At 44.8% G+C, this 22,148-nt stretch overlaps 1 protein-coding gene across 1 annotated transcript in view; it reads right to left on the bottom strand.

Annotated features, from left to right (window-relative positions):
• Positions 1 to 22,148, bottom strand: part of PLXNC1 (plexin C1) — a 239,895-nt gene that overhangs the window by 20,464 nt on the left and 197,283 nt on the right. Inside the window, exons 22-23 of the mRNA XM_006871793.1 lie at positions 17,497 to 17,674; positions 14,367 to 14,470 (exon numbers count right to left, since the gene is read on the bottom strand). Coding sequence (XP_006871855.1) covers positions 14,367 to 14,470; positions 17,497 to 17,674 — 282 coding nt within the window. The remainder of the gene's footprint in view (positions 1 to 14,366; positions 14,471 to 17,496; positions 17,675 to 22,148) is intronic.

Raw genomic sequence — 22,148 nt, 5'->3', positions numbered from 1 at the left:
AGAGTGCTCCTTGGAAGCCAGGATGGCCAAACTTTGTCTCTCATACTTCAGACATATTGTCAGGAGGGACCAGTCACTGGAGAAGGCTGTCATATTTGGTAAGGTGGAGGGTCAGAGAAAAAGAGGGAGACCCCCAACGAGATGGACTGGCAAAGTAGCAACATCAGTGGGCTCAAGCATGGCAACAATTGTGAGGTTGGCCCAGGATCGGGCAGTGTTACATTCTGTTGTGCATAAGGTCATCATGAGTCAGTACCGACTCGGTGGCACCTAACAACAACAACTATGTTGTTAAGTGCCATTGAGTTGGTTCCAACTCATAGCAACCCTGTATAGGATTTCTGAGGAACAGCTGGTGAGTTTGAACTTGTAGTTTGACCTTGTAGTTCAAACCAACTTTGCGGCCCAGTGCTTTAGCCCACAGCACCACACCAGGACTCTGGACTGTAGTATAATCATAACTCTTCTATGCATTTTTGTTGGTAAGTGCTATCGAGTTGGGACCAACTTATAGTGACCCTGTAAAGGGTTTCTGAGGAACGGCTGATGAAATTGAACCACCGACCTTGTGGTTCAAATGGACCTTGCAGTCCAGCACATTAACCCGCAGTGCCACACCAGGACTCCTTTGCATTGGGAAACCAAAAATTCATGTGACTTGCTTTATTGCGAGCTTCACTTTATTGCAGTGATGCATAACCAAACCCACACTTATCTCTGAGGTATGCTTCTATTAATAATTTCCCCATAGTAGAAACCACACAAATAAATATCCATCAGTGTTAGAATGAATAGATAATTGGGGATCTATCCATACAACATAATCTTATCAAGTAATGAAAATGAACAAACTACTGCTACCTGCCACATGGATGAATCTCACAATCATAATGTTAAACACAAGATGTTAGACACAAAGACAGCATCCTGTATGGTTCCTTTACATAAAGGTATTTCAAAAGTCAGAACTATGATGTCCATATCTGTGTATGCTGCATATATATCCACATGTATTACAAACCACACAGGCAGCACTGTTACAGGCCCTCCCAACACATATCCAAACAACTCATGGGACAGGACCTAAGTATCGTAGTCTCAGGAAAAAACTTAGTCAATTGCTATAATATAGTTACAAAAATCATGTTCTGAGTTTGGTGAGAAGTATTTGGGATCTTAAAAGCTTGTGAAAGGCCATTTAAGAATTGGTCTCTACTTGTATGTTGTTGTTGTCAGGTGCCATCGAGTCGGAACCGACTCATGGCGACCCCATGCACAGCAGAACGAAACAATGTCCAATCCTGGGCCAACCTCACTACTGCTGCCACACTTGAGTCCATCAATGATGTCACCCGGCCAATCCATCTCGTAAGGGGTCTTCCTCTTTTTCTCTGACTCTCCACCTTTCCTAGCATGACATCCTTCTCCAATGATTGTTTCCTCTGGACAATATGTCCAAAGTATGAGAGACGAAGCTTAGCCATCCTATCCTCCAAGGAGCACTCTGGCTTCACTTCTTCCAAAACAGATCTATTGGTCCTTTTGGCAGTCCATGGCACTTTCAGTATTCTCTTCCAGCACCACAACTCAAAGGCATCAATTCTTCTACGATCTTCCTTATTCATTGTTCAGCTTTCACATCCATATGAGGCTACTGAAAACACAATGGCCTGGGTCAGGCGCACTTTAGTTCTCAAACTGACATCTCTGCTCTTCAATACTTTAAAAAGCTCCTGTGCAGCAGATTTGCTCAGTGCAATACATCGTCTGATCTCTTGACTGCTGCTTCTACTTGTATAGAAACAGAAAAATAGAAATCCCAGGATCGAAGAAGAAACCGGTCCATAGGACTAACAGACCATACAAACTACATCCTCTTCTAACCGGAAACCAGAAGAACTCTATGGTACCTAGCTACCAATACCAACTATTATGACCACAGACAAGACAGAAGGCTCCAATTGAACAGAAAAAAAAAAAAAAGTATAGAATAAAACTCAAATTCCTTACAAAGGCCAGAGCTCTGGTAGCATAGTGGGTTACAAGCTGGGCTGCTAAGTACAAGGTTAGCAGTTCGAGTCTACAAGTCGCTCCACATGAGGAAGATGAGATTTTCTGCTCCCATAAAGATTGACTGCCCTGGAAGCCCTCTACAGGAACTGATTCCACACCATACCATCACCACCTCTGAATGGATGGAGACTAGAGGAGTCCCCCGCTCCCCTGCCCCATAATGTCTCTCTAATATACCATTTGGACTTGGAATTGAACATATCTGACAGTCACCCTTCAGCCCAAAGAAGATTGCCTTACAAAATAAACAGTATCAAGTGATGAACTCCCTCAAGCAATTATCTATGTCACACCAAACAGTCAACATTTACCTAAAAACTAAGGTGAGACGGCAAGGAGGGTAGGGGAAACTAGATCACTGGAAATAGAACAGAGTGGAAATAATGACAGCGCTGATACACTGAAAATTGTAACCAAAGGTTCGGGAAACTTTGTATAAACATTGTCAAAGGGAAATCTAATTTGCTTAAACACATTATTTAAAATCAACAGCAACAAAAAACAACCCTGATGTTTGGGGTCGAGAGTGGGGTTAGTGATTGGGAAGGGCCAGCAGGGGGCTACTGAGGTGTTGGTAATGTCTGTTACTTGATCTGGGTGGGGATTACAGGGTTTGCTCACTTTGTGATCATTCATCCAACAGTACACTTAGAATGTATTCTTTTCTGCATTTGCATCCTATTTTTTAAAAAAGGGAGCAAAAACATAAAAACTGCATATACTGTACGTTTGTTAATAAAACATTTAAATATAAGTCTACCATATAGGAAAGTACTTAAAGTTCACTAATATCAAAAATACCACTCAAACAATGTGTACCTCCGTATATACCTGTGTAGCCACCACCCAGATCAAGATATAAAATATTCTGAGGTCCCTAGACGGTCCCCTATGTCAAGAAGTCCCAGTCAAGAAGTAACCAACCTCGAAGACACTGATTATTTGGTCTGTTCTAGAGCCCTAGTGTGAGTTAATGCGCTAGACTACAGAGTCAGTATGAATTGCAAGGTTGGTGGTTCAAGCTCACCAGCCGCTCCTTGGAAACCTTATAAAGGGTCGCTATGGGTCAGAACCGACTAGATAACACATAACAACAAGACCTTCATTAAATGAAGCCCCATAGTATGCACTCTTTTATACCTACTTCTTAGGGTCTGCAATTTTCATTCATTTGTTGAGATTACTAGTAAATTGTTCTTCTTTGTTACCTTTAGCCCATTGTATGAACATACTATAAAAAAAATCACCATACAATAAAAGGAATAAAGTATTCATATTAATACATGTCCTGGTGTGGTGCTGTAGGCTAAGCACTGAAACAGGATAATGCACTGGAACTGACTCGATGTCACTTGATAACTAATCTCAAAGTTAGCAGTTCAAATCCACTAGCTACACCTCAGAAACCCTATGTGGGAATGGCTATGAGTTGGAATCAACTCAGTGACACTTAACAACCACACATTACAAAATAGATGAACCTCAAAAACACCATGCCAAATGAAAGAGACCAGTCAAAACAGACCACCTATTTTACAATCCCATTTATAGGAAATGTTCAGAATAGGCAGATTTATCCAGACAGAAAGTAGATTGCTGGTGGTGATGCTGTAGGATAAGCACTGGACTTGGATTCACATGGTCAGCAGTTCAAACCCACCAGCTGCTGCTTAGAAACCCTGTAAAGGGTCGCTATGAGGCAGAACTTAACTTGATGGTACTTAACCACAACAACTAAGCAGGGAGGGACTTGGGGGATGGAGAATACGTGGCTTCTCTGGGGCTGATGAGAATGTTTTGACTCTGAGTTGACTGAAAACCACTCAATTGTATACTTTAAACAAGTGAACTTACTGGCATGTAAACTATTCCAATAACCAAAAGGTGGTTGAAAATTGCCATAGATTTTAAATGCGTGTATTTGACAAATAAATGCTTTCGCCACATTCGCACACTAAGGCAATGCCTTGGTATGACCTCTTCTGGAGACAGGGTTGAGTGGTTACCTGAAGTCCTTTGGGAATGTGAAGCCACAGTTAAATGGCACTCCAGTACAGCCCTCCACACACCCTGATAAGACCAGCTACTGTTGAGTCCACTCATGCTGACCCCGTGTGTGTCCAAGTACAAGAGTGCTTCACAAGGTGTTCAATGGCTGATATTTTGGTATTACATCACCAGGCCTTTCTTCTGAGATTCCTCTGGATGGACTTGAACTTCCATCTTGCAGTTAGCAGTTAAGTGAGTTAACCATTGGAACCACCAGGGGACTTCTACACCCTGATGTTAAGTGCTGTAGAGTTAGTTCTGACCCATAGCAACCCTGTACAGGGTTTCCAAGGCTGTAAATCCTTACGGGAGAAGGAAGCCTCATCTTTCTCCCACAGAGCGGCTGGTAGTTTCGAACTGCTGACCTTAAGGTTTGCAGCCCAATTCATAACCACTACGGATGGCCCCTGGGAAAGTGTTGTTCAGGTGTAGGTGTTAAGATACTGAGGGCAGGCTTCCTTCCTATGGTGAGGTAAATGGTTTTCAGGGCTGGGGGCGGGGTGGAGGGGATACACAGATCCTCACCTTCTTCCTGTGATATGGCTGCAGAATTAACTCTGTCGTTTCTGTACATTACTAGCTACAGGATTTCCCCCACTAAAGCTCCAAGGCAATGTTGAATTCTATTATTAACTTGGAATTGGCTTTCCTTATTTTGAAAAAGGGAGTCCCTGGGTGGAGCAAACAGTTAATGCACTTGGCTATTAGTCCCTGGGTGCAGCAAACGTTAATGCACTTGGCTATTAACTGAAAGATTGGATTATTTGAATCCATCCAGAGGTACCTCAGAAGAAAAGCCTGGTGACCCACTTCTGAAACAATCAGTGAAAACTCTATGGAGCACAGTTTCACTGATACACGTACGGTCACCATAAGTTACATACAATCAACTTAATGGCAACCGGCTCAAGTTTGGGGGGGAAAAGGAAACCTAAGATTTCTCTTCCCACCTGTTGGTTATCAGTATGTACTCTCCAACACAGCAAAGCAAAAGCAGCAAAGGATTACAGACTGATCTCCTTCAGATTGTACCTGCAGAGTTAGAAACACAGCAAGAGGTGCCCTCGACATGTCACCAAGCATAGCTGTCCAGCTAGCTGTGCAGATCCAGCCGCTGTGACTCCGCCAGAGACCTCCATTTTGAGAGGGAAGGGGTCTGGGCAGAGGCTGGCTGGGGCCATTGAGCTTCTGCAAAGTGAGGATTCTTAACTCTTCAACTCTTAACTCTTGAGCGCTTCAATTCTGCTCTTATTACCAAACATCCTTTCCCTCCCTGGCTGCTTTTTCAGTTCTACTCCATACTTGATGCAATTAGAGTGAGCGCTCTGTGGTGGCACCCCCTTAGCAATACGCAGACAGAGTTTACAAGAGCATCTGAACACAGTTACAGAATTCCTCCCCAGGAAGAGTGGCCTCTACTCAGTTTCGAAGCCAATAAATACATATATTTTTTATAAAAGGAAGTTGGTGATTCATTCTGGGTAATTGTCAAAGAATGAATCCCAAATGGATCCCGTTGCGTGTTGAACCAATACTCAGCTACTGTCAGACGCTTTGTTTTGCCAAAACCAAGCACCCTGACTCTGTAATCACAAACACCACGCATGGGCCTTCCGAAGCGGAGCGTTGCCAAAAGTTCAAACGTCTTTTCAAGAGCTGGCAGAGATTCAGTGTTGGCACTGTGCTCAGATATTAAGATAACGTAGATGCAGCTTGCACCAAGGAAATTTTACTCTGAAATTATCTCCGGAGAGCAAGTGTAAAAAGCATTTTATTAGTGGATAAGTTGTGAGTGTGTGTGTGTGTGTGTGTGTGTGTGTGTGTGTGAAGAGAGAGACAGAGAACATATTTCTAACGTCCACAGCTGCTCTCGGGCTGGAAAATCCCTCCCCTCATGTGACACTTTAACACCACACTAAAGACAGAAAAGTAGTTTATTTACAGATGTTTGGGGAGGGGGAAGTTTCTGTTTTCTAGTTCCCAAAAGACAGCTGCTGCCGAGCTTTAGCTAGAAATGCCTTTTTGAGAAGTGTCACACAGTCTGAAGTGTTAAAAATCAGAAGCTGCCTGTTCCATGGGGGTGGGGGGTCCTAAGCATGACTGCCCCCACACTCCTATGAGGCAGGGAGCATCCTCTGGCTCCTCTATTTGGACTGAAAACCAAACTAAATAACTAGTATCACCAGATGGACCTACATGCGGAGTGACAGACTAGTGTTCCTAGGAGGATCCATGAGAGGAATGTTTTTGCAGCCCTGAGCAGAACTGGTATACACAGCAACTTCAAATTGAATTCTTCCCAGTCTTTCTTAGAACTCCAGGATCCTAATGAGGGCCCAGAGTGATTGGAGACTTTTCCAACATTAGGATTAGGAGTTGTAAATCACACCCCTGTGATGGACCCACATCAACAATTTAAAGTCACTCTTAAACTAAACAGCAGATACACACTCTCTTTGTAATCCCTGACTGGTACAAATGGTTAACGGGCTCGGCTGCTCACCAAAAGAGCAGAGGTTCAAGTGCATCCAGAGGTGCCTCAGAAGAAACGCCTGGCAATCCGCTTCCAAAAAATCAGCCCCTAAAAACCCCACTGAGCACAGTTCTACTCATGGGTCATCCGGAGGAAGAGTCCACTTAGGGAAACTAGTTATATACTCGTCAAACCACTTGCAAATGAAGTGAAGGAAAGACTTTTTTTCTTTCTTCCTTCTTTTTTTGCGGGGGGAGGGGACGACATTTTATTGTGGTTTGAATGAAAGTTTAGAGAATAAATTAGTTTTCCATTGAACAATATACTCTCACTGGATTTTGTGACATTAGGTGCAGTTCCCACAATGGAATGGCACATCCCACGACCTCCCTGGGTTCCTTTTGATTGGCAGAAAGGTGATCTGCAGAAGTGGGTTGAGTTCCAGATTTGAAGGATGTCTGAGAGCCATCACTTCAGGCGTTCCAATCTATCTTGATCAGACCAGTATGTGTGGTCTGGTTTTTTTGTTTTTTGTTTTTTTTTTTAGGATTTTGAATATGTTCCACATTTTGCTCCTATTCCGTCTAGGACCATCTACTGTGATCCTGATCACCGTGGTCAGTAGTGGTAACTGGGCACCATCTAGTTTGTCTGGTCTCAGGCTATGGAAACTGTGGTTTGTGTGGTCCACAGTGCTTTGGACTAATTGTCTCTTTGAGTCTGTAATTTTATTCATTCTTCTTTGCTCCAGAAAGGAAGAGGCCAAGAGTTGTATCTTAGCTTTTGAGACCCTAGTTGCTACTCAGCAATGTAGAACATGGTCTTTATGGACTACGTTATGCCAACTGAGCTAAACATCCACACACACACACACACACACACACACACACACACACACCCCACCCCAGGAGATTTCTTTAGAGTAAAATACTATATGGCATCTATTGGGGATAATTCCATAAAAGTAGATTTTCTAGAAATAGAAGATTAAAACATATGAGACTGCCATTTTTGTAGGTCAAAAAAATGGTCAAATATTGACAATTTCATGTGGTTTAACCTAAGAGAAAAACCGGAATGTTAACTTCAGAATTTTATGGAAAATTATTCTGTTTGAACTGTGGTAATACTTTTTCCTTATTTTAAAAAAGCAAACAAACTGAAATCAGAATAACAATACAAATCATTACATGCAACCTGCACTGGTATCTCAATCCTGAAACCACCTTTTCTGTTTTATGTGAAAATAGAATTTTATTCAACTCGTGCTGTCCTTGCAGCCCGCTCATCAATACCACAGTCTCGTATCCTCCCCTTCCTTGGCTCTTCTCACTGACTCCCCAAGGCTGGACACAAATGAAAAAGGAATCATTTTCTCCAGGCCAGAGGCATGACCTTGCTCAGCCCTTCGGTAAGGGAAGCTCTAGCTCAGCAGAGCATCTGGAAAGCCCGTCAAACCACACACTTGCACTCTCTGACAGAGCTCTTTCTAAAGGAAACCAGTGAAATGTTCACAGAGCTCCTGCTTGCCTCTTGTTTGTTGAAATTAGCCCTTGGACCAGCAGCAAACTCCCTCTAAGGACAGCTAGAGCTAGTCCTGAGATAAAGTCGAATCTGACTCATGTTGATCTCACATGTGTCAGAGTAGAATGGTGCTCCATACAGTTTTCTGGAGGTAGACCTTTCTTGAGTCAGCTCTGGTTGGACTTGAATCACCATCCTTTAGGTTAGCACCACCAGAGACTTTCTGATCTCCAAGACAGTGTGTGAACTGGAAACCTAAATTTCAACAACCCTGTGCACTGGTTGGCCTGGACTTGTTGGCTCCTGGATGCTCAGAGAGGTCTTTCTTTTGATGACAGTAAATGTCCTCTTCTTCAAGGGATGCTGGTCACAAGGGAGGTGGAAGTAGGATTAGGAATAAGAAACAGAAATAATAAAATAGACTATTAAGAGAAGTTACCCTTTTGAACTTGACACCAGGCAGAGCAGCAGTAAATATGTCTCTTAAGCGGGTCCCAGCAGAGAGGTCGGCTGTCCGGAAGGCAAGAGGCCTGGACTAGAAGCCTGTCTCTGAGAAGAGCAGCAGTGTCTAGTGTTGAGTCCTTTTTTTTAGCTTATTACTGTGGTGGTTTGGGTGAAAGCTTACAGAGCAAATTAATATCCCACGTACCAATCTATACACGTGTGGTTACATGACACGGGTTGCCCTCCCCCCTCAGTGTGGTAGCACACTTCCCACTTCCTTCCTGGGTTCCTTATTGCATTCGTCCTTCTTTTCTGCTCCTTCCTACTTTCTGAAATTTGGTTTTTGGACAAAAGCTATCCTCTTGGTCTCGTATGGTTGGTTGTTTGGAAAAGCACATTCCTCACAGGCCCATCTGTTGATTGGCTGAAAGGTGATCTGGGAGTGAGTTCAGTTTCAGGTTTGAAGGGTGTCTAAGGGCCACAGTCTCTATTAGATCAGTAAGTCTAGTCTTTTTTACAATTTTGAATTTTGTTCTCCATTGCTCTCCCACTCTGTCCTGGACCTTTCACTGGGATCCTGCAGTGTGATTTCTTTTTCATCTGCTTCCAACTGTGAGCGTCAGAAGAGCAGTGAAACTCTGGGCAAGTTCTTTAACTTATCTGTGTGCCTCCACCGAATGGGAATAATGACAGCATCTTGCTCATCCGGCTGTTAAGAGGATTAAAGCCAGCTGCTGGTAAGTGGATTCTGAGTTTGGGCCAGACCTACACTGTTGAGTCTTCAATGATTGATTGTTTTGGAAGCAGGTTACCAGTCATTTCTTCTGAGGTGCCCCTGGGTGGATTTGAACCTCCTTTCACAGTTAGTAGCGGATCACTTAACTGTTTGTGCCTCTCAGGTACTCCTAAGAGGACTAAAGGAGTTACTATTTGTAAAGCCCTTAGAATAGTGCCCAGCATGCAGGAAGCACTGTGGATGCTTGTTAAATAAATGAATGAATATCTAAGGAGCTTTGAAGAAACCTTGGTAGCATAGCTGGCCTGCTTACTGCAAAGGCAGCAGTTCGAATCTACCAGCCACTCTGCTGGAGAGAGATGAGGTTCACTATGAGTTGGAACCAACTTAGACGGCACACAGCCACCACTACCCACCACACCAAGGCTTTCTGTGTTGCAAGAGAACTTTAGAGATCTTCTGATCCCTTTATTTCACTGTCAGAGATAACACAGTTATCAGTAGGACCACTGACCTTCCCCAGCAGACCCTTTGGTACATCGCTATGAGCATTAAATGTCATTTGAATGACAAATTTGGCATCAGCAATGACCACTTCTGCATTAGCAAGCAGCTGTTACCAACAGCACTCTTCAACACCACAATGGTTAAATATCTCTTCTACAGATTCAAACCTGGCAGCTCACAGTGCGAGGTGTGATCTGTGGTGAGAACTCCAGCCTGACAAAACACCTGGCCTGGCCCGCACACAGGATGCCACTCCACAGCAGAGCGTGGGTGTGATAACTCAGAAAAGGTGACACGGGAGTGCAGATGAGGGCAGAGAAGCCTGGATCTCAGAGAAGCCACCGGCCTTGGCCACACACACTACTGATCTCTTCAGCTCCAGGACACAAGGGCAGTCCCTTCATAGTAAATGCACACAGAGCAGCAGCCAGTTAAGGAAGCACTTGGAGAGGATTTAATTATAGGGGAGAAAGATGCCTCTGGCTTAATGTGTTTGTAAAGACAGCAGCATGCTTAACTCCTCATCTGCCCAGGAGAGGAGACTAGAAGCAGAAATTCACTCTCTTCTGCATTTGTCAGATGGAAAATGGGGATCAAAATGGGGATCGGCAAAGCTCCTGCCTCAGAGGGTTGTTGTGAATGTTAAATGCATGTGAACTGACTGCTATTGTTACCAGCATGCCAAGTAATCACTCTGATGCCTGGGGTTGGCAAGGATGCCATCCAACAGGTGCTGGAGCCTGGCTGGCAATGCGGGACCCTGGCGGCTGCATCTGGTTGCTCTAGAAACCTGTTCTTCAAACACACAGACAGTAGATCGTTCTGAGAAGACCAACTATACTCTGTTTCCCCCAAGGCCAGAAAAAGAGAGAAGAAATAGGCTGAGATTCCAGCAGCCGGGACTTTGTTTAGATAGGAGGAGGAACTGGCCGTCACTAAAGATTAACGTTAAAACCTAACTAATTTGGACTAATTGGAGGGAGGTGAGTCTGAATCACTGAAAACTCTGAATTAGAACCTATTTTTAAATGAAATATAGTATTGCTTTCAAGCCTGTACAGTGACTCAAACGAGGGTGCTTTAGTAAATGAATAAGAGTGATAATTAGCATGTTGTCTCTTTGGAGGGAAATGCAAGTGCTGGAGGAGAAATTTTTTGAACAAAAAGGCAGAAGTAAACCTCAGCCTAGCCCTGATAGACGACTGTACATTTTGAATCTCCAGTGCTACATTTCAGATCAACTTTGGTGGCTGAGGGGGCTGGTGGTTGATTTTCCCGGTGCCATCTGGTTTTATGAAAGGGCTTCTGAGATGGTCCAGACACAGAAAGCATTGGACCAGATGACCTCCCGGTTTCCTTCAAGCACTCGGCGTCTGTTTGCCTTACAGCTCAGCTTTTTAAGCATAAAGAGAATCCTTTAAGCCCTCATGTCCTCATCTTGTCATTTATTACAGCCGTGCAGCAAGGCTGGGCTATGAGGCCAATAAATCATTTGGACGGGAAGTGGCTACAGGCCGGATTAATTTCATTATCATCCTTAAGCAGATAGGTGTCTAGCATGGCCGATGTTTCCAGTGAAGACTGATGCTCGATCCCTCCTGACAGACCAGCCCCTGCCTTGCAGAGAGCTGTGGTGGTTCCTGGTTTCCCTGCTACAGGAACTTGTTCTGCCTTTGCTTACTTAACAGCACTCAGTGGCCATCCCTGCTTCCTTTAGGAACATGTCCCATGCCACATGGTTGTGCTGGGCTGCTCAGAGGCCTGTTCCTTCTTTGCACAAATAAGCAAGTCAAAGTATTCGCCTGATGCACTGAAGGAGGGCTAATGGCCCCTTCTGAACTTGTCGAGACACACTTGCTACTTTGACTCAGGGAGAGAAGGTGACTACAGGTCTGAAGACACCAAATGCCCATCTCCACCAGGCAACACCTTCATCTCTGATCTCCTTCTGGTCAACCATCTAAAGTCCGTGCAGTAGCGTTTCTCCAGGTGTGGCCTGTATCCAGGAATATGTGTGTTTAGAAGGTTCCCTAGGGAATTTTACAAACTCCAATAGCTAAGAAGGCTGCTGCTGGCAAGATGATTCTGAAGCTGGAAGCCTGAGTGCAGGAGGGTGAGCCTTAGAACAGATGGTATTCTGGGTTCCTCAGCCAGGTTCCTTCTGTACCAGGCGTCACCCAAAGGAGCTATTTCCACAGTGAGTCTGAGGCCCACTCAGCCAGCACCCATAAGTGAGGTGTTCTCTATTCCTGGGTGTTGTCCAGAAAGCTGTGCTCAAGATCAGGCATGGCTTCTCATAGGAGGTGGCAGAGTCTGGCAGGGCCACTAGGCCTTCCTGGTAGAGACACCTGTCCTTGGTCTTCATAGCCATCCATCAAAGCCTCTCTTCAGCATTTCAGCCTCCTCCACTTGTTGTCTCCTTGTCTGTGCACCCCCGCCTGCCCAGAACCATTGTTGACCCCACTCCCTCCACTCGCCCCAGCATCTCTCTGACGCCCACTGCTTGTGGCACCCATGCCCTGAGCATCCCTTGTCTCCAGTTCTCTGGGTTCAGAGCCACCTGTTACTTCTGGAGAGTTGCATTCCTCACCTGAAATCCTGACCATTTCTCTAACATTTCCCTGTTCCCAGGCTTCACCCCTGCTCAGTTCCAATCATTTCCTGAATCACACATCTTCCCTGCTGATGACCATCCTTAAGAAACTGCCCAAGCCCGGCATGTCCTCTCTCCTCCCAGTTTTCCAACCTCCCTATGTGTGTGTGTATGTATGTGTATAAGCTATCGGTTCTGAGCCCGATTATCAGGGTCCACATGTTGATTCTGCCACTGATTGACTTTTACTAAACCTCCATGAGCCTCAGATTACCCAATTATTTGTAGACGCCAATAATGTTATCTTGCAGGAGAAAAATGAGGCAGTCTTCTTCTGTAAAAATTTACAACCTCAGAAACACTATAGGGTAGCTAGACTCTGCCCTATATGTCATTTAATCAACTCTACAGCAACAGATACAATGTGACCTCATAGGACTGCAATAGGATGAAATGAGCTAGAAGACAGGGAAACACACAGGATGGCACCTGGTACAGAGCTAATGCTCTGCACAGAAAACACTAAATCAGCCGCTTGAGTCAACTCCAACTCATGAAGACGGATCCATGTGTGTCCGTGAAGAACTGTGCTCCCGAGCTATGTGAACTGCTGATTTATTAGACATAGAATCCTAGGCCTTTCTGTCAAAGTGCTTCTGGGAGAACTGGAACTGCCAACCTTCTGGTTAGTAGGCAAGTATGTTAATGACGTGCACCTCCCAGAGGCTCCTAAGTACTCCATCAGTGTTGATTCCTGATAGCTCTCACCACCATCGACTCCTCACATGTTAGCTTCACCGGCTATCTAAAGAACACAGTCTCTCTCTATCCTGTTAAGAGATATGACAAGTTGACACCTCACCCCAGCCTAAGTTCTTCTCATTCTTTAGATCTCAGCTTAGTCATAGCTTCCTCCAGGAAACCTTCCTGGATGATCCAAACCACAGAATTGCACCATAAAGTCCTGCCTCATTACTTGACTCCCCACTTCCCACCTCCTACCGGGGCTGCAGGCACTGAGAGCAAGGACCTGGTCTTGGTTGCTTTTGCATCCCTAGCTCTTAATACACGGATTTTCAACCGAAGTTTGGATAGCGATGCTGACTGGACCCCAATGTGTGGGGGGGCCTTCCCTGTGTCCTCTCTTGGGATGCAAGCTTGTCCGGTGGTCAGATGGCTTCTGGAGCCGCATGTGTTCCTGACCTGTCTGGCCTTTACTGAGGATATGGGTCAGGGGGTTAAAGGAGGTACCGCTGAGTGGCACAAACAAACAGGAAACTTAGAGCTGCTTCAAACAAGTGCTCTGTACCAAAGATGACAGAGGCACATGGTGAACACCGTCAGGGCTATCTGTGTGGGGAGTTCACAGTGCTGGGAGGCTCAGCCCTTGACTGACTTTTACAAAACCTCCCTGAACCTCGTAGGTTTAGTTGGGTATCATCCTCCAGAAGACCAGAGGATCTCATAGAAAACATACTTCTGGCCTAAATTAGAGGATGGAGAGCAAGCAAGGGATGTGAGCTCAAAGTGTCCCAAGAACACCGCACACAAGTGCCCCATGAGAGACAGTCACACATGGGCTCTTCTGAACAAGCAACTAAGGAAAACTTCGATCCCTTGTGCCACCTGCAAACCATTCCAGGAAATGGGTGCTGAGTATCATTAAGAAAAAATAATTGACATGGTTTTGGAATCCTTGGGTTGTGCAAATGGTTAACTGCTTGGCTGCTAACTGAAAGGTTAACAGTTCAAGTCATTCCAGAGGAGCCTCAGAAGAAAGTCCTGGTGATTTTTCAAATAATCAGTTACTGGAGACCCTGTGGAGCACGGTTCTACTCTGACACACGAGTCATCATGAACTGGAATCAGCTAAACAGCAAATGATTTGGTTTGACTTTGAGCAACTGCCCGATCCAGTTAAGATTGGGGGACAAAGACAAAGACTTTAAGGAGAGTCTTGGTCTTACCTCATAGTGACCGATGGTGTTTAGCTTGGTTATTCCATCTTCGAGGATGACAGAGGAACTGTCTATATCCAGAAGTTCTTTTTGCCGTGTGCCCACTTGAAGCTCTGCAAAACCAAAAGGCATTTTAAAATGCTGCCCTGTCCCTATTCACAAATATTTTAAATCACAATGAGCAATTTAAAATGCTGCCCTGTCCCTACTCACAAATAGTATTCAGTGGTAAAGATTTGTTTGAAAAGTATGGAGCTACATGAGCCAGGTTAGAAGCCTGAGATTTCATTTGGTTTGGCATTTAGGTCTCTAACTTTTAAGACCACTTTCTCCTGAAGCTTTACTCAGATGCTAAGGCTGGAAGTGAAACCACTGAAGAAAAAATAATGTGTCTCACAGAGAGGAATCTCTTCTTAAAAATGTCAAAGCAATCAGATGGATTTCTCTCATACAGATGTATTTGTGTGCACATACACAGATGTGTGATGTTGACCCACCTTCTGTGGACTCGTGTTTGATTGACAACCTAGTGTGGTATGCATCCCAACACCACAAGGTTCAAATGCTCTTGCAGAGGTTGCCCGTTTATACTTGAGGATGGCAGTGTGGCTGGTCCACAGGTGTCTGTTGTTTTTTTAACTCTGCAGTGTTTTTACTTAGGATTTTAATGCCACTTCAGGGCCAACGTTTAAAAATGTCATATCGTCATTGTGTGTGTCTTTTTTTTTTTTTTAACCATCTCTTAGAATTTGAGTATATTTCTTTTTTTTTTTTAATTATTTTGTTGAGAATATACACAGAAAAACATACATCAGTTCAACTGTTTCCACATGTACAGTGATCTTGATGACATTCTTCAGGTTGTGCCACTGTTCTGACCTTCCTCTTCTCAGTCTTCCCACTAACAAACACACTAAAGTGCTCATCTAATCTTTGAGTTGATGCTGTTACTTTGATCCCATATATTGTTCTTGGTAAGTGCAGTTGAGTTGGTTCTGACTCACAGCGACCCTGTATAGAGTTTCCAAGGAGTGGCTGGTGGGTTTGAACCGCCAACCCTGCAGCTCAACCTGACCTTGCAGTCCAGTCGTTGTGTGCTTTTGAGTCAGTTCCAATTCTTAGCGACCCTGTATAGGGTTTCTGAGAGCGACTGGTGGGTTTGAACTGCTGATTGGTTATTAGTGCTTATCCAACAGTGCCACAGGGCTCATTTAAAGACTAGAAGATTGCAACAACAACAAAATTGGACTTCTGACTTCTCTTAATAAACATCAAACTTTTTTTTTTTTCCTTAAGGTGACACCAGGTAGAGGGCAAAGGACACTTTAAATGTGCAGCAAAACCACCCTTAAGCTACTGTAGTGGGCAATGCATGACCTTTGGTATTTGTTAAAACCCACCGGCGTGTACGTCACACAGTAAATCCTGATGTGACCTCTGGACATTAGTCTCTGACAGTGCATCACTGTTGGCTCACCAGTGATCATACACAGACCATGACTGAAGGGTGCAGAGAACAGGTGACATCATGTGCAGGGATTTGGGGTTGTGAGCAGTCTACTCTCTGCAGTTTTTCTTTAAGCCTAATACTGCTTTAGAAAAGAAATCTCCTTTTAAAAATTACCTCTCCTTCCTACAAAAAGAAAAAAGCATCGGAAGCTCTGGTAACACTGAGTCTGCAGACCCACATGGCAAGATTGTGAAGCTATGCTGGAATCTCTGTGTCCTCGGGTCCTAAGGCGGTCTTAACTAATGCCCCATTTATGAAACTCCCAGCCCTCTAGTCATCTAAGTGTGTTAGTCTCCACAGTGAGAGGAAGCGCACTGTTGCCTCTACATTGGAATTGAGTCTCATTTGCGGCTGGTTTTCAAGGACTTGTCTTGATGTCTCCGAGGCCAGTCTGGAAGGTTGGGAAGGTCACCTGACAGCTGCCATGCTCTGTCCCATTGGCCATCAGACTCCACCTCTTTGCTCTGCTTCCTGTCTCCCTACACTGAGGGGGTGTACAAACCCAGCAATGCCACGAAGATGCTCTGACTTGTCCCCTACTGTTATCCAGCTGACTGTGTCCACTCTGCAGTCACAATCACACATATCTGAGATGTGTGGCTCACTTCAGAGCAAGGAAGTGGCCAGTCTGGGGCCTGGTCGTAGTCATGGTTTCCTGGCTGGGGCTTCCCCTTTCACCCTAGACCTAAACAGTTGAGCTAAAATGGTCTACAAGTGGCTGACCACTCCATCCAACACAGAAGAGAGGCCAAGGAGGGAAGCGTTATCATTCTCTGAAGTCAGGCCAGTATGAGTCACAACATGCTTCCCCAGTGCCATTCAAATGTCCCTGTTCCTGTGCCGGGAGGCTTGGTTTGGAGAGCCAAGTGTAAGGATTTGAATTGCCTGTGCAGTCGAGGCCTCAACTGTACATGGACGAGAGATGAACCTTGTGACGCAGCCCGTCACTGCTGCGATTCGCCTCTGCTCTCCTTCCTGTCCCATTATCTGCTACAGAATCTCACAGCAGTCTCCCGGGAAGGCCGTGCGCTCCCAGCACAACTTTAAAATGTTGAGGAACATTTGAGTGAGGTGGAGTCCTGTTCGGCTTGCTCAAGCATATGCTCTGCTTTGCATTCTACCAATAGAGCCCGACAAATGAATGCACAGCAGATGCTGCTTCCCGTGGAGGGAGGCCGGAGAAGACACTTAATGCGGGAGGCGATTAGCTGAGAGGAAGATGACCTTTCCAGCATGCTAGCATTAACACCCCGAGTTGGAGACACCCACTAATGACACCCTCCGTATCACAACAAACAAATCAAATGCCAGTGCGAGATGCAACACAGACAGAGGGCTCTGGGTTCACACCTCTGTGTATTTCTCCATGCAGGGGTAGTCCACTGGGGCTCAGAGTCAGTATTCACACGCATCTGATTAACAAATACAATCTCTTAAGATAGACATCTTCTGCATACTAGAGAGAATCACATGCTCTTAGGGGAGCAATAATCTCTGGGGTCCAAGATATCTAGGGAACAACCTGGGCCATGTAAACATCACCAACCAGGGGGTCTTGGGGTGGGGTGGGGGGGCAGGGAGGACTGCCAACCAGGGAATTGGGGCTGGCTAGCCCCTGCATTGCCTTACCAAGTCCGATTTCATTGAGCTGAAGTCCGTAAGGAGAGCCATTTTTACTTAAGAATGCTTGGAAAATCTTCTCTTTGGCTTGGCCTATGGTATCACAGTCCAGAACATTGACTGAAATATTCCGACACACATCTGCACTCTCGTTTTCTGGGATTTTTTCAAAAACGACGTTTAACGCCTGCAGGAATACAAACAGGTTTCCAAGTCGATTAGATCACTGCAATATGAAAAGCACTCATAGACGACACCAACCCTGGTTGACTCCTAGGACTACCTCTGAGAGCACATTAGCAAACGCCAGGCTGCATTGCACTACTTTAACCTTCTTTTCTATCACCCATTCTTTTCAGAAATAATGGAAAGTTAAAATCTCGTTACAGAGCAAGCACTGAATAAATAGATCTGGGAATAAAAGATATATACACATGGTGGTGATGGTGTGCTGTGGAGTCGGTTCTGACTCATAGCGACCCTGTACAGGGTTTCTGAGGCTGTAAATCTTTACAGGAGCAGAAAGCCTCATCTTTTTCCCACAGAACAGCCAGTCATTTCGAACTGTTGGCCTTGAGGTTAGCAGCCTGACTCATAACCAACTAAACATTCAAAAAATGGTGATTTCTAATTTCATCCTCCATTAGCTAAATACTGGACTGTGAACCACAAGGTCCATTGTTCAAATCCACCATCCACCCCAAGGGAGACCGATGAGACTTTCTGCTCCTGCAAAAGCCTCAGAAACCCTATACAGGGTCACTATATAGTCAGAACCAACTCAATGACACTTAACAATAATAGCAACAATTCCATCCTAAAAATAAAAAAAATAAACAAAAACCGAACAATTGAGAAGATTCCACAGTAGGTGGGGGCAGACTGGTGATGATCGTTTTTATTAACAGGACCACAGAGTCCCACAAGTGATGTTCCAGGTGACAGGAAAGGTTACGAGTTCCCCATATTGATCACACAGAAGAGGCCACTCTTCCATATGCAGCATTAATTACATCTCCTCATCCTCCATGTTCACCATCATCAGGCTGACAGCTTCCCAAGCCCTCATTAAAACGCTGAAATCTCCATCCTGTACTATTATTCTTGCATTAATTACTTTACATTTCAGTGCCATTACTTAACGTTTTGTCAGTTAACATTCTCCCAGTGCAGCAAAACCTCTGGATCAGACTAATAGGGGAAGCCAAACGCCTTTGTGAATGTGTGAAGACAGAACTGTGGAACATTTCAAATCAAATTTTAAAGAAACTGCAAGATTACTTTAAGGACAAACATCTAAAATCACAGAGGTTTACCTAGTGCAGAGCCTCAGGGGAGCTGATTCAGGTAACAGCTAGAAGAGTTTCGCAATTAGCATAACATACAGTTGTAGATTGTACCACACCAAGACAATCTTGAGCACTTAGTGTCAGAGAAAATTGAGTATGGTGTGAAATGCACATGTTTGCTGGTTTTGAGCCTGGCTAGAGCCCTCGTGTCACTGTTGGATCAACAATACTACTAATGCAAGATTGGCAATTCAAACCCACCAGCCACTCCTCGGGAGAAAGATGAGACTGGCAGCTCCCATAAAGATTTATCATCATCTCAGAAACCCTTCACAGGGTCACTGTGCATGGGAATCCACTCCATGGCAATGGGTTTGTGTGGGTGTTTTATTTCTAATGAGGAAGGATTTATATCTAATGTAATATGATCAATATTATATCTAATGTAAAATGATCAACAAATGGGAAGGAGACATTTGTGAAGACACAAATAACACAGAGAATGTGGATTATACCATCAACTTTAAAATGGGTGTGAAAATAATAACAAAACAATTGCTCTGGGGTCCAATCCGACTCATGGCAACCCCGTATGTGTCAGTAGAACTGTACTCCATAGGATTTTCAATGGCTGATGTTTCTGAAATAGATTGCCAGACTTTTCTTCACAGGTACTTTTGTTATTGTTAGGTTTCATCCAGTCAGTACCTACTCATAGTGACCTTATGCACAGCAGAACAAAACACTGTCCAATCCTGGGCCAACCTCACTATTGTTGCCATGCTTGAGCATATTCTGGTTGGATTCAAACTGCCAAATTTTTGGTGGGGAAACTGAGGCACAGAGAATTTAAGTAATTTTCCCAAAGGACATGAATAAGAAGTGGCAGGGCCGGGATTTGAAGGCAGATCTGCCTGACTGCACAGCTGCTGGTGACTTCCATCTACCACTCCTGCTCTCCCAGCCTGCAGATCAGCTTGGCTGTGCCTGGTCCCACCAACAGCCCAAGAACCCTCCTGCCCACCCAGGGACCATGCCTTGGGGTTCAGTTGAGCCCCATCCCCTATTCTATGAGTTGTTATTGTTGTTAAGTGCTTCGAGTATGTTTGACTCATAGCAACCCTGTAACAGAGTTTCCAAGGAGTGGCTGGTGAGTTTGAACCACCGATTCAGGAGTTCAACCCGATCTTATGATCGAGTACGTATCCTATAGTACCAAACCAGGACTCCGTAGACCTGCGTGATGTCTGGTCAATTTCTCTGAGTCCTCCTCTGGTAGGTGGGGAGGACTGGTGGTTTTCAAAGCAAAATATGAATAGGAAGCACCTTTTAATCCAAACCCCAGTGATCCACTTGTTTAATTGGTTTATAGGTATTTGTGAAATAACATTCCGTTACTACCTAAAGGGCACTATTGTCTTCAACAAAAACACCCCTTTATAGGCAATAAAAGATATTTTTAAAAACACACCCAAAAGAGAAACACACATGCACACAGTCTTTCTTAACAGGATGTAAAATAGTGTAAACCTGCCACTGCCTACACAGCTAGATGGGTGGGGAAAAGATAAAATGGTATTTTACAGAGTCCACAGGGAATTCTGAGAGCCAATGCAGACAACTGATTTGTGTTCATTTTCTATGATGCTAACACTTACTGTGCAAACAGCAATTTCCTAGTGTGTAAGTGTAGTCCTGGCCTCCATATCTGCTCCACCTCTCAGCTACCCACCTCCCTTCCAGGACACCACTGTCCCCATCGAGGAAGATCCCCAGTGGAAGCACCATCTCTCCAGCCCCCTACTCAAGTCCACTTAACCAGGGCCATCTTGTGCTCTGCTCGGTGCTAGGGGCCAAGGGTAGGAGAGTCTTTGAGAAGCAGTGTTGTTGTTGTTATATGCCGTGGAGTCGGTTCCGACTCATATCGACCCTGTACAGGGTTTCTGAGGCTGTAAATCTTTACGGGAGCAGAAAGCGTCATCTTTCTTCCGTGGAACAGCTGGTAGTTTCGAACTGCTGACCTTGTGGTTCGCAGCCCGACTTGTAATCACTATGCTACCAGAGCTCCTTGAGAAGTAGTCCTAGCCCTCAGCTAATTCACAACACATTTCTGTGTATTCGCTGCCAGGTGCAGCTGTGACCCTCAGGAAATGTTCACAGGGAATTCTGAGGACAGGAGATAATCAGTCAGCTTGTATCACCCATGCGCTGCTATGTAGCAGTCCTGGGAGCGTGGGCAAGTCTCTGAGCCAGAAAATTCCCATGGCTCCCATCTCCAAGAAGGGTGCGGAGGAGACAGGATCACAAAGTAATAAAATGTAATAACAGCAAATTAAGAAGCACTTCATATGGGTCAAGGACTGTTCTCAATTTGTATGTCTGTGTGGTTATGACCAGTTGTCATCAAATCAGTTCCAACTCATGAGGACCCTCATGTGTATCAGAAGAGAACTGTGCTCCATAGAGTTTTCAGTGGCTGCATTTTCATATGCAGATAACCAGACCTTCCTTCTGAGGTACCTATGTATGCACTCGAACCTCCAACCTTCTGGTTAGAAGCCAAGTGCAAATAGTTGTTTGCATAACCAAGGGACTCAATGTGTACACAGGTGGTTGTGTGCCACCAAGTTAGTTCCAACTCACAGTGCCTCTGTATAGAGTTTCTGAGACTGTAAATCTGGTGTGATACTATGGGATAAAGCACTGGACTGCAAGGTTGGTTTGAACCACAAGGTCCGCGGTTCACACTCACCAGTCACTCCTTGGAAATGCTATACAGAGTCATTATGAGTCAGAACCAACTAGATGGCACTTAACAACAAACAACAACAACAAATCTGTACAGGAGCAAAAAGCATCATCTGTTCCCCGCCGGTAGTTTCGAACTGCTGACCTTGCATTTACTAACCCAACTTGCAACCCACTATGCTACCAAGGTACATATAATTTAGCCTCAGAAGCAACTATAGAAGGTTTGTTGTTGTTAGATGCCATCGAGTCAGTACTGACCCATAGCGACCTTATGCACAGCAGAACGATCCTGGGCCAACATCCTGCCCAATCCTGGGCCAACATCACTATTGATGCCACGCTTGAGTCCCTTGATGCTGCCACTTAGCCAATCCATCTCATTGGGCGTCTTCCTCTTTTTCTCTGATCCTCCACCTTACCAAACATGATAACCTTCTCCAGTGACCTGTCTCTCCTGACGATATGTCCGAAATATGAGAGACGAAGTTTGGCCATCGTGGCCTCCAAGGAGCATTCTGGCTGCACTTCTTCTAAAACGGATCTATTGGTTCTTTTGACAGCCCATGGCACTTTCAATATTCTCCTCCAACACCATAACTCAAAAGCATCAATTCTTCTACG

Source organism: Chrysochloris asiatica, unplaced genomic scaffold, assembly GCF_000296735.1.
Source record: "Chrysochloris asiatica unplaced genomic scaffold, ChrAsi1.0 scaffold00174, whole genome shotgun sequence".
Lineage (NCBI taxonomy): Eukaryota > Metazoa > Chordata > Mammalia > Afrosoricida > Chrysochloridae > Chrysochloris > Chrysochloris asiatica.
The sequence above is the reverse complement of the archived record's forward strand: the minus strand, read 5'-3'. Positions and strand labels throughout refer to the sequence as shown.